Below are 16,606 nucleotides of genomic sequence, written 5' to 3'. Positions count from 1 at the left end.
TTCACGCTCCTTGCAAACTCCTTACTTTTTAATTTATAGGTGAAGCCATTATCATGAAACAGATCTCAGAAAATTGCCCTGTATCTTCACTGGGAAAGTCTTGATTGGTACAGGAGTGGCAGATAAATGAGGCATGCCAGCTTCTCGCTGTTTCCTCAGATGAAGCCTATAAGTATCAGTCCTTCTGACCCTAAACAATGCATTAGAATCTTTCTCAGCACAGCATTCTAGGAAGCTTTATAAAAGTTGCTAAGAGTTGGCTCCTAATTGAGACTTAATTGAGTAGCGCTATTTTAGGTATGGAAACCTTGGTGGCGTAGGGTCAGCAGTTTGAATCCACCAGGTGCTCCTTGGAAACTCTATGGGGCAATTCTACTCTGTCCTGTAGGGTCACTATGAGTCGGAATCGACTCGATGGCACAGGTACATTTTGTCATTTTCCCAATTTCTTATATTACTCCCTTTGACACTTGAGATTTGCTTCTACTTCCTCCAGATTCCCTCCCTTAATGATTCCAACCCTCATGGGAGTGGTGTGCTGTGGTGCCCCCCTTTGTGGGGGGATGTATGGAGAAGTAACGTTTACTGAGTGTACTGTGTACCTACTCCGTGCTTGGTTAGGTGCTTTGCAGCCTTCAACAACAATAAGTGTAATTATTCCCATTGTACAGATGTAGAAACAAGGCTTTCGGATGGTAAGTAACCTGCCAACTTAATTACAACAAAGTAGTACAGCTGTAACTTAAACACAGGTCTGAACTCCAAAGCCAGTGTTCTTTCACTATTCATCTAGCCTTTAAGATATTTGGGGTTGAAACTTGAGGACAGAAATGGAGATGACCTGGACATGTGTATATAGTCACTTTGAGTCGGAATTGACTTGACAGCAGTGGTTTTTTTTGAGGGGGTACCATATATAAGTGTACTAGAAATTTCATTCGGTGTCACCTGGCAGACCTGGCAATGCATATGCCCATTTGCAGCAACCTACTGTGTTCATTTTCCAAAATACTGAACTATAAGAATGATTGCAAACCAATGGAAAATAATCTAATTCTGTTCTTAAATATAATGCCCATCCTTTTCACAGGTATAAATAACTTCATTCTCATGTTCTCCAGTTTTTGAACCCACATAAAATGGAAACTGTAGGAAAAAAGCAAGATCTATTAAGTAGAAGGAGCTTTTGCTACTAAAACACTAGCACTGGTAGTTGAGAGAACTCTGTCTCAATTTCGGTTCCATCCTTTATCAAATGTGGAGCAAGAGCTTAGTTGATAGGCCTCAGTTTTCTTGTTTAAAATAAAGAGAGTGCAATGGAAATTTCCTTTCCCCCCTTACTTGCCTGATGTTGGAATTAATAAATATTATGTGTAAAGCCCTTTGCGCCCTCTGGAAGAGAGGTGCTGTGTAATTTTAGCATTATTCATGGTCCATTAGGCTCCTCAGGGTGTCACCAGGGAAGAGAGATTTTTACCTTTTATCCCACATTTCACAGTTAAAAAAAAAAGTATTTTTGTTGTTTTTTGTTGCTGGGAAAGTCTCCTGTAATTGTACCTGCAGAGGTTGCTCCTATCATGGAGCCCAGGGCCCTGTTCTTTTGTAGAACACTCTAGAGGGCCAGCTTCAGAGGCAGAGGAAGAGAGAACCTCGGTTAAACAGCTCCTGGCTCCGTAGAGGACAGTGTACCTGCCTCACCCCCCCCCTCCACCCAGTTGTCCTCTGTATCTGTCAGCCTGTTGAGTAGCAGAATCCAGCACTCAGGTGACTTTTCCGTATATCTCCTATCTTTTTTTTTTTTTTGTCCTTCAGATAAAGGTTTATAGAACAAACTAGTTTCTCATTAAACAGTACACATACTGTTTTATGACATTGGTTAACAACCCCACAACATGTCAACACTCTCCCTCCTCAACCTCAGGTTCCCTATTACTAGCTTTCCTGTCCCCTCCTGCCTTCTAGTCCTTGCCCTTGGGCTGTTGTACCCCTTTAGTCTCTTTGTTTTGTAGGCCTGTCTAATCTTTGGCTAAAGGGCGAACCTCAGGGGTGACTTCATTACTGAGCTAAAAGGGTATCCGGGGCCATACTCTTGGGGTTTCACCAGTCTCTGTCAGGCCAGCACGTCTGGTCTTCTTTTTTTGTGAGTTGGAATTTTGTTGTTCATTTTTCTCCAGCTCTGTCCAGGACTCTGTGTTGTGATCCCTGTCAGAGCAGCCAGTGGTGGTATCCAGGCACCATCTAGTCATACTGCGCGCAGTCTGGTGGAGGCTGTGATAGTTGTGGTCCATTAGTCCTTTGGGCTAATCTTTCCCTTGTGTCTTTAGTTTTCTTTGTTCTCTCTTGTTCCTGAATGGGTGAGACCAGTGGAATATCTTAGATGGCTGCTCATAGGCTTTTAAGACCCCAGACGCTAATCACCACAGTAGGATGTAGAACATTTTCTCTCTCTTTTTTTTTATTGTGCTTTATGTGAAAGTTTACAAATCAAGTCAGTCACTCCTGCAAACATTTATATACACCTTGCTATGTACTCCTAGTTGTGCTCCCCCTAATGAGACAGCACACTCCTTCTCTCCACCCTGTATTCTCCGTGTCTGTACAGCCAGCTTCTGTCCCCCTCTGCCTTCTCATCTCGCCTCCAGACAGGAGCTGCCCACATAGTCTCATGTGTCCACTTGAGCCAAGAAGCTCACTAGTATCATTTTCTGTCTTATAGTCCAGCTCAATCCCTGTCTGAAGAGTTGGCTTTGGAAATGGTTCCAGTCTTGGGCTAGCAGAAGGTCTGGGGACCATGACCTCTGGGGTGCCTCTAGTCTCAGTGAGACTGTTAAGTCTGGTCTTTTTATGAGAATTTGAGTTCTGCATCCCACTGCTCACCTGCTCCCTCAGGGGTTCTCTGTTGTGTTCCCTGTCAGGGCAGGCATCAGTTGTAGCCGGGTACCGTCTAGTTCTTCTGGTCTCAGGCCAATATAGTCTCTGATTTATGTGGCCCTTTCTGTCTCTTGGGCTCATAATTACCTTATGTCTTTGGTGTTCTTCATTCTCCTTTGCTCCACGTGGGTTGAGACCAACTAACACATCTTAGATGGCCACTTGCTGGCGTTTAAGACCCTAGACACCACTCACCAAAGTGGGGTGCAGAATGTTTCCTTAGTAGATTTTATTATGCCAATTGACCTAGAAGAAGTTCCCTGAAACCATGGTCCCCAGATCCCCGCCCCTGCTACTCTGATCTTTGAAGCACAGAACGTTTTCTTTATAAACTATGCCAGTTGAACTAGATGTTCCCAGAGGTCGATGTCCTTACAGCTGTCAGCCAGCAATTTGTTCTCTCTCCTATCTTGATCATGTTCTTGTTGATTCAGCCCTAAGGCCTCCATAGTGTGAGTGTATTTCTGGCCATTCTGTATTGGAAAATTGATAAACACTGGTGTGATCACCGATTCCTTTCTGACCAGTAAGTAGCGCTTTCACTCTGCAGCTCAGGTTCAAAATTCTTGGCCCTCCTGAAGTCTTAGCTGGAGGTTTCACAGTAGAGGACATTTAGGCAATTCTAGGCTGAAAAATTAAGATGTAAATTAACTGCATCATCTAGCAACTTAATTCACCTTCCTGTTTTTCTATATGATTGGAGTCCTGCACCAGGGCTAAAGCCCTTGGCTGCTCACTGAAAGGTTAGCAATTAGAACGCACTAGCCGCTCTGCAGGAGAAAGATGTGGAAGTTTGCTTCCATAAAGATTATGGCCTTGGAAACTCTATGGGGCAGTTCTACTCTGTCCTATAGGATCAGCGTGACTTGAAATTGACTCAGTGGCAATGGATGTTTACAATTATATTGCTGTGTGTAAGACCTACCAAAAGGTCAGCAGTTCGAATCCACCAGGTGCTCTTTGGGAACTCTATGGGGCGATTCTGCTCTGTCCTGTGGGGTCACTATGACTCAGAATTGACTTGATGGCGAGGGTGTTTTTTTTTTGTGTGTGTGTATGTGATACATCTCCATCTTTGCAGTGTTGGGTAGTTTATTTCTTTTATATCTCCTCTTTCTTCCATGGGCTCCTGGCTAGCTTATTGTCAAATCCATTTCACTTAAATGATCTTCCTGAATTCTTTGTGTTATCTCAGTCATTTTTCCTCTTGCTGCTTGGCATTGTGTAACCACTGAAACAAGGCTGGAGTTCTATCTGTGCTTCTCTTTGGCTTGGAATATGATGGTATTTGAATCTTTCTTCATGGATTTTTTCCGGTTCTCTCTTTCCTCTCTGTCTCTCTCTCTTTCCTCTTTTGAAGCTCATTTTATCTATCCTTTTTCTAGTTCTCCTTGAGTTCAGATAGTTTCCCTCTTCCCTTGAACACTGCTTAACTGAAGCCACCAAAACATATATACTTCAGAACCGATCTGGGATGGGGGCCAGCTTAGCTGAAGAGGATTGAGCTGACATGGAAGTTTGCTTATTTAGGCTGTGATTTCTGTAGTGCCCACGAAGTAAATGCCTACCTGAATGTTTAATGTTTAAAAGTAAAATCAAATTTCAAATGGGCCCAGACTCTACAGAAAGCACCGCTGTCCTAGATAAGGTGTTTCTTTTCCCAAGTTATTTCTGTGCCTGCTACTTACTTTCTTCCTGTGTCCCTGTGCCCCTTCCTTATGCCACTCCCCACCCTATGCTGCTTCAGATATGTTGAATGCTAGCTCCTGATTACAATTTGGCTAAGCTCAAAAAAAAAAAAAAAAAAACCAGTGCCCTCGAGTCAATTCCGACTCATAGCAACCCTATAACCTAGCTAGAGCTTTTAAGTCAGGTCCCTTATAATTTTGATGTGTGATCTTAGTAAACAAAGTGTGTGTGTATGTGTGTGTGTGCGTGCGCGTGTGTGTATGTAGGAAGCGTGCCATATTTCCTCTCTGCCCCTCAGAAAATGTGTTTTCTGGAAGCCCTTTGACACTAATGTGAATGCTCACTGGCCCTCCCTTGCTCAATTCTCTTGAGAGGAGAGAGAGAGGCCTTTATGCTTGTTGTCATATCTTTTGTTTCTGCTGATTATACACAAAGTAAGTTGTGAATAGCTCTCTCGCACACCACGATTCCTTTGAGGTATGTACAGGAGAGTAGCTGTGCACTCAGCTTCAGCTCACCCTGGGGATTCTGGAGGGTCCCTTTCAAGGCCTCTCACTTCCTGTTGCAGCACCAGCAGAATGAAACTTAGATGAGTGCTAGACAATTACCTTCCCGTAATTAAACCTGTAGCATAATATTTAGATATGGCAGCCCATCAGCTTTGTATTTTTATTTTTCTAAGCCTAACTGTTTTTATTGCTATAAAAGCAAAACATAAAAAATAAAAGTCCCACATGGTTTTACTATTACTCAAATTAAAAATCACTGCTGAGACTTCATTAAAAAACATTGTAGAACTTTGCTTTTTGGGTATAGCATTGAAACAGACCTTTTACAGTAGGATGAAACGAAGTGGATAAGATTTGAATTCCCAAAATCAGTTTAAATCATATATTCCAGTGAATACAGAGGTTAGGTACGCACTGTGTCTTATTATCTCACTTGTAGGGGAGTAATAAGAAGGAATTTTACAATTTATGTCTGTTGCCCTGTCAGTCACTTTTTGATCGCTTTTAGCTGGCATGCTAACTACTAAGGCTTCTAAATCAAAAGGCAGAATGAGGTGTGCCAAATTACGATTAATTAGGTTATCAACCTCTATATCTTTTGTTTGTATTCCCTTGGTATAGTTTGATGAATGAGGGGAAGAGCTATAGCTTGCCTGTGTTAAAATTTTTCCTGATAATTGAACTACGCTCTTTGTGGTGGTTGTGGTTGTGGGGGAAGTGGCATTGCTAGACTCCAGCCTAATCAGTGACTTGTGCATTTTTGGTTTGAGTACTGAAATGTCAACAGAGAAAATATAACCGTTAAAGCAGTATGTCCCAAAACAACAGCTACACAACAAAACACAAAAAATGTTTTAGCTCTCTAGTTTTGCTTTAAGTTTATATAAAAGGTACTGTTGAAGATTAATTCTAGGAGAGAACCTAAATGTCCATCAAGAGATGAATGGGTAAACAAAATGTGGTGGATACATGCTATGGAATACTACCGAACATAGAGAGAAATGAAGTCCTGATACATGCTACTTGGATCAACCTTGAAAACATATGCTGGATGAGACAAATCTGTCACAAAAGGAAAATATTGTATGAGCCCACTTACAGGATATAGGCAAATAGAGACCAAAGCTTAGTCAATAGTGGTTACTAGAGGTTGGAAGGATAAGGAAGAGGGAGTCATTGCTTAGGCGACACCGAGTTTCTGTTAATAGTGGTGAAATAATATGGAAAAGGATAGTGGTTTTAATGACTGATGAATCAGTGTCACTGAAGCATATATGTAAGAATGTTCAACTGGCAAATGTTTCATGATATATATTTGTACTACAATTAAAAAGAAAGAAAAAAGCTCAACCTTGTAGCAAATCAGCTCCACCTTTATAATAAATACTTCTCTTGTATACACACAAAAAGGAATCATATTTGGAGATGATTAAGGGGCAGAAATTAGGGAGATGGCAGCAATCATTCTAGTTTCCATATTACAAGCTCTTGTGGGGAATGTAGAGAGGGAGGGTAGTACATATGATAATTCAATGTGAAGTGTGACAGTTTTCAGGTCATGGTGACTGAAATAAGAACTTAGCTCTCAAAGAGCTAGAGAGAATTTCAAAGAAAATATTTTGGCAATTGTTGTAGGGGTAGGAAATAGTGATTTTTTGGTAATAAAATTAAAAGCTTAGCTTTATTTTAGTTTCCTGAGGTAAGATTATTGTATTTTACAAATAGAGTCGACTGCCTTCTTTGATAGATTTTTGTCAAAATCTCAGATCATTGTTCTCTTTAAATTGGCCTTATTCCTTTACCCCAGGAGTAATCTGTGATTTAGGGTAGACTTTTTTGTTGTGCATTACCATCTTAATTCCGCCACCAGTTTGTTGTGTCATTTTTTAATAAATCACTTAGTTTCCTTGAATCTTAGTTATCTTTTCTTTAAAATATGGGCACCCACTTTCGTGGATACTTATGGGTGTTTTTCCAGCTCTGAAATTCTAGGATTCTAAGTTCGAGAGTGCCACTGACTTCCCTACAAGTTCTTTTTTTGCTCTCAGGATTGCTGAAACTTACTGGTAGGCTGGCAGTTTCCTTCTAACTTATTCACAAGACCTTTTTGTTGTCTTTTAGAACTGTGTATTTATAAGTGTCTGAAGTTGTAGTTGAGTATAATTGTAGTTGTTTAACTTTCTCCTTTCCTCCTGAGAGTGTTTATAAAATGCATTCTATGACTGCGAGGTTAAAAAGGAACTGGAAACTTAGTATTTGTTGAGAGTCAAAAAATATTAAAGTAAGTGAGTATTTGTTATGGGTACATGAAATATGGCATTGCTGTATACTTAATTTGAAATGTATGTCTTCCAGCTCATGGATTATACTTTAATCAGTTAAGTAGTCACATATATTGAGATTTTATAGAAAGGTGTAGAGGCTTTTCATTTTGATACGGAATATTCTAAGATTAATTAATTTTTTTTTTCCTTTTTCCCTCTTACCCCTACCCTTTTTAGGGAAAATTACTGTTGCACAACTCATTAGTGCCCAGCCATATGTCAGTTTAGGGGTTGGAGTCAGCATAATTTTGAGTGAGATACAACATATATGCATAGTGTCTCTGTTCTCCCTGCCCCATTTCTTTCTGTTCATCAAGTTAGAGGATAAATTTCTCTTTACATTGCTATTATAGACTAAAGAGCAAGTGGTAGTTCTTGATTTCTATTAACACCTTATTTATTTCCATCATTCTGTTCCTTGCAGTTTATTCCCTATGAAACATCAACAAATGCTTCTAGAATGGATGTCACCAAATGCAATTATTACATGTTTTTTTATTAACTTCTTTGTAATATGTTCCTTTTTTCTTTGTTTCTTCAGTTTGAGTGAGTTTTACAACTTAGTGTATTTTTTCTCAAATAATGCGCCAACTCATAATGCAGGCATAGCACAGTTACGAAAGCAATGCATGGGATGGTTGTGTGGTCGGTCCCCCCAAAAGTATAATGCGCATGTTATTTGCTTAAAATATGGTACTGTCTACATGACTCTGTATTTACCTTCTCGGAGCCTCAGCCTTTTCATTTGTAAAGATCTCCTAAGATTTTTGAGAGGAGAACATGGGTTAATCTATATGTAAAGTGCCCACATGGTAAATGGAACATTTTAAGTTCTCCGTAAATGTGACTTCCCTTTCCTCCCCAGCATGGACTCCACTGGTGAAACTCATGGGTTTTAAAGGCAGAGGATATTCTATTTCACCTTATGAACATAGACAGGAAGAAAGAATAGAAGACTTGAAAAGAATAAGAAAGTTGTACCTAAAAATGTTTGAAGAGTTGACTAAGTGCTATTTTTTAAATGTTAGTGATATTCACTAGTGAACTTGCCAAGTGAAGTCTATTGAAAATTGTTTAAGTTTAGAGAAGGGAACCAATTTGTGGTTTAAAAGGAAGAAGGAGACAGCTTCTAAGGCAGTGCACTGGCTAAACACTCGTCTCTGAACAGAGAATTGATTAGCACAGACGATCCAAATCGGAGTTAAAAACGAAACATGACAGCAAAGGAGGACTTTGATGGCAGAACAAAGACACAGGTGAGATGAAGTTGACTGGCTGACTTGAGATTCAGGTGCATATAAGAGATGTAAGATTAGTGAAGATAACGTGTGTTTGGTAGTATTGAGGTGTGATTTAGAGAAATTTAAAAAGAAGCTTAGATAGAATTTAAATACTTTTTTATTCATCTTGAAAAATCTAAAATGAAGTAAACAAGTGACTATAGATAATTTTTAGGGGTGATATTGACTAAGTATGATAGATCACTTGGTTTTGAAAGGGGTTCTTAATGGCTTTTAGTTTAGAATTCTACATAGTAGAGAAACAGCTACTAAATTATAGCTGTTCTCTTGTTGGTATTATTACCTTTGTTAGAACAGAATTATTAAACAAGCCTCTTAAACACAATTTAAAAGTAGCAGTAGTATAAGCAAGTAAATAATGAGTAAAGGCTTCCTACGCTGTCCTAGGAAACCCTGGTGGCATAGTGGTTAAGTGCTACAGCTGCTAACCAAAACGTCAGCAGTTCAAATCTACCAGGTGCTCCTTGGAAACTCTGTGGGCACTTCTACTCTGTCTTATTGGGTCACTATGAGTCAGAATCGACTTGATGGCAATGGATTTTATGCTGTCCTACATCAGAAACAGGAAAAGTAAATTGGAACAGATGTTTTAAGAGCAGAAAGGAACTTTAGGCATCATAGAATGTAGCTTTTTAAATTCTCAGATAGGAAAATGAAAGAACAGAGGAAAAAATGCATGTCAAGAATGTGAAGCAGAGATTCTGTTTCTTTTTCCCTTCCCTTATTTTCCTCTCTTGTTCCTTTTTACCTGTCTCTCTTCCTCCTCCCCCTTCCCTGCCCTTTAACCTGTTGCCATCCAGTTGATTCTGACTCATAGTGACCCTGTAGGACAAACTAGAACTGCCCCATAGAGCTTCCAAGAAACATCTAGTGGATTTGAACTGCCAACCTTTTGGTTAGCAGCTGTAGCTCTTAAGCACTACACCACAAATAGTTATTAAATGCCTACTTTGCGTTATATGCTGTGGATACAAGGGGGCACAAACTTTACATGGTTCTTTCCTTCTTAGTATTTACCATTTGGTAGTTAATAAACATGGGGACATGAGTGGTTCAGCGGTAGAATTCTTGCCTCCTATGCAGGAGACCTGGGTTCAATTCCTGGCAGTGTACCTACCTCCTGTGCAGCCACCACCTGTTGTCAGTGTCGACTTGCATGTTGCTACGATGCTGAACAGGGTTCAGTAGAGCTTCCAGATTAGGAAGCAAGACCGTAAAAAAAATCTGCCAATGAAAACCCTATGGATCACAATGATCCGATCTACAACTGATCAGGGGGATGGTGCAGGACTGTGCAGGGTCTCATTCTTTTGTGTTTGGGGTCACTACTAGACAGGGATTGACTCCACAGCAGGTAACCATAACATGTTAATAAATATGGTTGATGATATTTGCAACATATGTGGCATACTAAGTGTCAAACACGTGTCAGGCCATGACGGCCTGTTTCACACCTGCAGCTGGGATGTCACTGCTTCTGCCAGGGTGAGGTGTGACTGTTTGTAGTTCTCAGCAGCCCCCATGCCCAGCGTCTAACTCGGCCGTGTTCCCCCAGGTTCCAGTGGCATGTGCTGGCAGAGTGCTGGGTGCAGACTTTTGCCCAAACCTGGAGGAGCCAGAGCAGAGGCTGGAAGTCCAGGTTGGAGTCTTACTGTTTTATAAGGTGGGGGTGATGTGACAGCATCAGTATGTTCTGAAGGCCATAAAAGTTTTTCATCGCCATTAGAAGGACAGCCATCACTGAGACAGGGGTAAAAGAGGGACTGATAATGTAGCCTATGTCTAGTGCAAGGTCCATTTCATCAGGATAAGTGGTCTGTAAATTGTTCCTTTGTTCATTCAGTAAATCGCATATACTATAGTGGATGGAGTCCTGGTGGCGCAGTGGTTTAAAAACTATGGCTGCTTAACAAAATGTCTGCAGTTCAAATCCACTAGCCTCCTCTTGGTATGAGGCAGTTCTACTCTGTCCTATACGGTCCCTGTGAGTTGGAATTAACTCAGTGACAATGGTTTTTTTTTTTTTCCCTTCACAGTGGATAAGAACAGGTCTCAGAAGGTTGGCTGCATAGATTTACAAAAGTGGGTGTGAAACCTTTGGCACTTCACTGAACCGACCTAACTGAACCTCAGAAGTCTCTGGGTGGTGCAAACTGTTTGTGCTCGACTACTAACAAAGGCTGGCAGTTCGAACCCACCCAGAGATGCCCAGGAAGAAAGTCCTAGTGGGCTGCTTCTGAAAGGCCACAGCCTTAAAAACACCACGAAGCACAGTTTTACTCAACAACACGTGAGGTTGCCATGGGCTGGCAATGACTTGACGGTAACTGGTTCTGTTCGGTAACTGAACCTCAGTTTCCTCATTTATAAGATAGATTCCCCACATAGGGTGATTATGAGGATTAAATAATATGATGCATGTCCAGCAGTTAGCACAGGACCTGGCATGTAGCAAGCTTTCACTAAATGTTCGCTCATCTTTTTTTTATATCATTATTATCATGTTCAAAGCGCTGTGTTTCCTGGGTTATGTAATGCTTCCTGCATTATGGTTTCCCACATCAGGAGAGCAGCAGTTCTTGAGCTGGGTATTTTAAAAGAAAAGTAGGATTTAATGATAAATGTCTTTTTTCTTCATAGGTTGAGTAGATATGTCCAATAGTATAATATAAGTTTATTAACTAAATATGTTTTTCAGTGAAAGGGTTTGCTTTGAATTCCATTTGTTTTGTGTGTTTCTGAGGTATTAGAAATTGTTTGGTGTATTGCAAATTAAAAATATAAATATGACACCTTGGCCAAAGACATGCCTCCACTTCTATGTATTTTTAATATTTAAGGAATATGTAGCCATTGATGCCAATAGCTGAAGTTTCTATACGGATGAGATCCTCTAGAATGAACAAATTTATGTTTTTTTTTTTTTTTTGTAATAACTGCCATTGGGCATCGTTTCCTAAATTTTCATGGGATGAACACTGTAGTGCTCAGTTTTAAAACATTTTTACTGATTTAGAAACCCCACATGAGAAGAGAAAACAGTTTTAAAAATTGACTTCTTCACAGTGGGGAATAGTGTGGAAGTGGTGCTAGGAGGAGGTTTCAGGTTTTAATGGAACTTGAAGGGAAGACCATCTCCTGCACACCTGCTCTTGGCCTCGGGAAGACCATCTGAGCTCTGCTGTGCCACAAGCTGGTACCGTCTGGGTGGTGTATGGCTGTGATACAACAGAAGAGCAGGTGTGACACATATGAGACATGCTCGTGTATTTCCCAGGTTTAGAAAGCCAACAGCTTGTGCGTGACACTTAAATGCAGAGTGATGGAAGACTTGTCGTGGAGAGTACTGTGATCCTTGACCTCTTTGGGTGGGGCGAGTGATGTTCTTCAAACACATCACCTGGAATGGTCTGTCATGGGTGATTGTGCTGGATGCTCTGTTTTTGAACCTGGAGTTATGGTACAGAGAGAAACGGCTTTTGCAGATCTGAGCGTGTGGAATAAAACTGAAAAAGACCCATGGAGCACATTACTTTGATAAACCAAGGGAGAACGTATGTATTTACCAAGTTCAGGTGAAACCCTGGTGTATAGGTAGTTAGACAAATTGTGGAGCTGATAGTTAAGCATGGGCCTTGCAATGAAGACCAAGTTCTTAGAGTAACGAAAGCGATCTCATTTTTGTTAAGATTCCTCATTTTGTAACACCATTTTGGCGGACTGAATGGAAAGGCTGAATCTGTTAAAAGATGGTCGATTATGGTGACTTGGTGAATTGACTTGAGACCCACTTGAACCATTTCCTCCTCTTCTCCTTTTTGCACCCCTTCCTTCTTAAATCTGGTTTCTATGAATTTAGAAATAATCTGGTAAATATCCATATTATTTGAAATTCAGCACATTACATGTTCATTAGCTAACATCTTCAGGAATAGTGTTTAGTTTGGGCTGCCTTCGTTCTTGCCGTGGCCTATATCTTGGTCCTTTTTTTTACCCCCTAAGAAATGAGCCATTTCTTATTTTTAAGTCCAACTGTACACCCTAAAACTCACTGTAGGATTTGCCAGAGCCATGTTCTTTTCCTGCTTGGAGCTCAGGCTTTCCTCCAGGGCAGGCATTATAAACCACTAGAGGATTTGCTGTTTGGCCTTTTGATTCTGAGAATCGCCCCTTGTACACTTCGACTTAGGCGCAACAGTTTGTTTATATCATTTCTTGAAAAGACTATTCCTTTAGACACATAGCTGCCATATCTGGTTTACTTTTATATTTTCACTAACATGAGTTCGCATGAGCGGTGGAGGCCTTTCCTATTCTTACTTCCTTCCTTTTAACGATTCACCTTTTATCCCTAAAATTTGAGATTTCTTAGCAACCTTATCATTTAGTAATTCCAACTTCCCTGACATCCTTCTATGAATATATCTTTGGTTTTGAATGACTGTCATCTGTGAACTGTGCCTGCCTTCACTTTTGCATAGGCATGTGTTGTTTTTGTGGTAATCTGCTTGATTTAGAAAAATAGTTGGAAATCAAGGGTTTGATTCACTTCCTGTTTATTTTCCTCAGTGGATTTTGAAGTAGATATGAAACTGTTCTTTCTTCAGCTTTGGTGGTTTACTGATGTGTGTTGTTGTTGTTAGGTGCCCTAAAGTTGGTTTCGACTCCTAGTGACCCCATGTGACAGAATAGAACTGGCCCATAGGGTGTTCTTGGCTATAATCTTTACTGAAGCAGATTGTAGGTCTTTGTCCCACAGAGCCTCTTGACGGATTCGAACTGTCAACCTTTCCATTAATAGCTGAGTGTATACCTTCTGTGCCACAAGGACTCATTAACTGACATATAGTATCAAAAAATTGTGCTCTTATACAATCATTTTATAGGAAATGATTGTTTCAGTTTAAACCCCCTTTAGTTGCTTTAAACTTATTTTTAGTCAGTCAAAAGTTACTTAATCTAGCTGTGCTTCATCACATATTGTCACAGTTAGCTTAGCACAGTTCCTTTCTTGGTTGAGAATTGAAGATGTGGGGTTTGACTTTTTTTTCACGCCACTGAAGGGCTTAGAAAATTAAATAAAGGATCAATATTTTAGTACCTGATTAGACACAATTTACTCTGATGTTTCATAAACCACAGACTCCTTTCTTCTATGAATGCGTGAAGGATCACTTTTTTTTTTTCCAAACATACGGGGGTGCAAGTGTAAATTTCCATAAAATTTAAATGAGGTGCTTCCTGTAATTAATGAACAATTGTGGCTGCTCTCTGGTCTGCGTTGTCATTAACCGTGATCAGGCTTGTTTAGTGATGACACTGTTTCTGTAATAATTTGACAAGCTACTGTGAATTTGCCAGGTTATTAAACCACCTGCAGCATTCACTTACGGAACACAGGCACGAGCTCTGTGGCGGTTGCTAGTCAAATGCAGCATAAAAAAGAGCCAAAAGTTGCCCATTTAAGGTTATCTATTTTTTTTATCACTGTAAACAATTTTTATTTTTTTTCTATCACTGTAAACAGGTTGACACTTCTGTGATTTTGAGGCAGTTAATTCATTTTGTATGGGGTGTCTAGAAAATTTTTATTCTACGATAAAGTTACTGGTGCAGAGCTGGTCATTTTTGTGACCTCATATTGATGCTAGAAAACTCCCTATATTGTTATCACCAGTATGGATTAAACAGAACCTGACACTCCCCTTCCCAACTTATTAAATAGGCATAATTGTTTTAAAAAATAGCAGTGTCCTTCCAAAATTCATTCACAACATCCCCCAAATATAAGTTCACTCTTTCTCTTTGTTTGTTTTTTAAAAAAACAGTAGATGACCTTGTGGTAAACACAGCTGCGTTGCAGGTAGAGGGATCTTAAGTGGACGGGTAGCCTTATATCCATCGTCACTAGTGTGGTCTCCCACCCACCCCACCCCCCCCCCCCGCCTTTCAGGTTAAGAACTGTTCAAAACGTTACTGTCTAGTTACTGTGGTGTCTTTCATTCAGATTCTGTTTATTGACTAAACCACAAGGATTCCTGCCCAAAGTACTAGGCGGTCTATGCTTGACTGATTTTGATTTTCTAACATCAGCCATGGGGTTTATTTGAAAAATGTACATACACTGCAGCTTTAACAAGTCAAGTGACTGCATGTTTTTGACCATAGAGTAGAGTATATCTGAAGATCATTAAATATAGGGGGGAAAGGGTGGGTGGAGAATAAATGTAGTAGTCATTGTACCATTGCAGTGTGTATATGTGTGTGCTTGTGTGTGTGTGTGTGACACATGGTTTTTGTCTTTTCATCTTCTCCAAGAGCCAGAAAGTTTCCTGCCGTTCTCTTTCCAGCTATTGACAAATCATTGCCAGATGTGAGATCTTTGCAGTGCTCTTTCCCTCAGCAAACCTGCAGCGATGGGATATTTGATTCTCCCTTGCCCATTTCATCTCCTTTCCACATCTGCCAGGGACACACAAGCAATACATCCCTACATGAGAGTTTAAAGTTTATTCAGCTCCTTTTCCCCCTCCAATAAAGTGTTTGGAGACAACAGAATGAGGTCCATATGACTCTTTCCCAACTCCGCTGTATGAAATTAGTTATTTATTTTACTTATCTACCTCTCAGTAATTGAGCTAGTTCATTTTAGTTTTGTGCATGGAAAATTCGACGTAACTCTGGGAGTGCTAAGAGTCTCCTATTGTTGTCTGCTTGCTGCAAGTATGCTACCATCTCAGCTTCCCGGCGATGGTCCCAATTCTGATAAAAACTAGACTGGCGATTTCATAGGGTTTTAGGCTACAGTAATTTGAATAAACCTTTGTCAAAATATTAATTGTGGTGTGTCTGGTAAAATTTGGTAGTCATTTAAGATTAACAAAGCCATCAATGGTGGGTGGTTAGGGGTGGGATTTAACTCCTTTGGTTGATGACCTTACACTGAGGTTGTACCCATTGTCAAGACAATATGGATATGGTCCTAGTTTTAATCCCAAGTAGTTTATAAAAGAGAAAGTACTCTGAGTTTTGGAGACATCTGAAATCAGCCTTTGTGGGCCACACACATAATCAGCAACATGCACAGAAGCCTTTAGCATCTGCTTGGAATCTGTATTGATACTGATTTTTTTTTTCTCATCTTAGTTTAAAAGTATTTTCCAAAGTGCCCTTATAGCTCATGTTCATGCTATAGGGTGGGCTGACACAGGTGGCCTTTCTGTTTTCCTGTTATACTTTTTGGCAAACCAAAAGGCCCCTTATTCCCTGAATAAGATCAACTTTTTTTTTTTTTAAGACATTTAAAAAATAATCCATAAAATGTCTGCCACATGTTCTCTAGTTGATGTAAATGTTTTCCAAATTAGAGCATTGGATTCTTACTGTGGAAATGCAAGTGTGTTTACAATTTCTGGTACCCTCTTAGCTACCTGTGATTATGTGACTTTATATTTTTCTTGTGAAAATTCAAATGATGAATATAGTTTTTATTTTTGAATTCTGCCTAAAGGAAAAATATTTTCTTTGTTATTAATGGAGGAGATAAACCAGGCATAGCTGAGTCAAAATCGGTTGTCTTTTTTTTTTTTTCTTCAATATGTTCTTTAAAAAAAAAAAATAACAATAACAATAAAAACCTATCAAGAACGAAGACTAAAAACCAACAGCCCCTGTAAAAAATAAATTCTAATAAACCGAAGGTAAAAGGAGAAAACCATTTACCATAAGTTGCCAAAATATTGTCTTTCTATTGGAAGTTTTTATTAAGTAGGATTGAGGATAATCACAATTGAACATGTAGACAGAGATTTCAGACTGTTCACTCTCAAATGCAAGATGATGGTCATGGTAA

General features: G+C 39.8%; 1 protein-coding gene across 17 annotated transcripts in view; it reads left to right on the top strand.

The window, feature by feature from the left end:
* Nucleotides 1-16,606, top strand: part of BNC2 (basonuclin 2) — a 487,890-nt gene that overhangs the window by 183,884 nt on the left and 287,400 nt on the right. For 11 of the 17 annotated variants that reach the window (XM_049895249.1, XM_049895248.1, XM_049895245.1 and 8 more), the window contains exon 3: nt 10,310-10,417. The exons of 4 other annotated variants lie outside the window; for them this stretch is intronic. In XM_049895249.1, coding sequence (XP_049751206.1) covers nt 10,310-10,417 — 108 coding nt within the window. The remainder of the gene's footprint in view (nt 1-10,309; nt 10,418-16,606) is intronic. 2 more of the 17 variants (XM_049895240.1, XM_049895243.1) reach the window with 1 other exon arrangement.

The sequence above is a fragment of the Elephas maximus genome, chromosome 9, assembly GCF_024166365.1.
Source record: "Elephas maximus indicus isolate mEleMax1 chromosome 9, mEleMax1 primary haplotype, whole genome shotgun sequence".
In the NCBI taxonomy this organism is placed as follows: Eukaryota; Metazoa; Chordata; class Mammalia; order Proboscidea; family Elephantidae; genus Elephas; species Elephas maximus.
The sequence above is the reverse complement of the archived record's forward strand: the minus strand, read 5'-3'. Positions and strand labels throughout refer to the sequence as shown.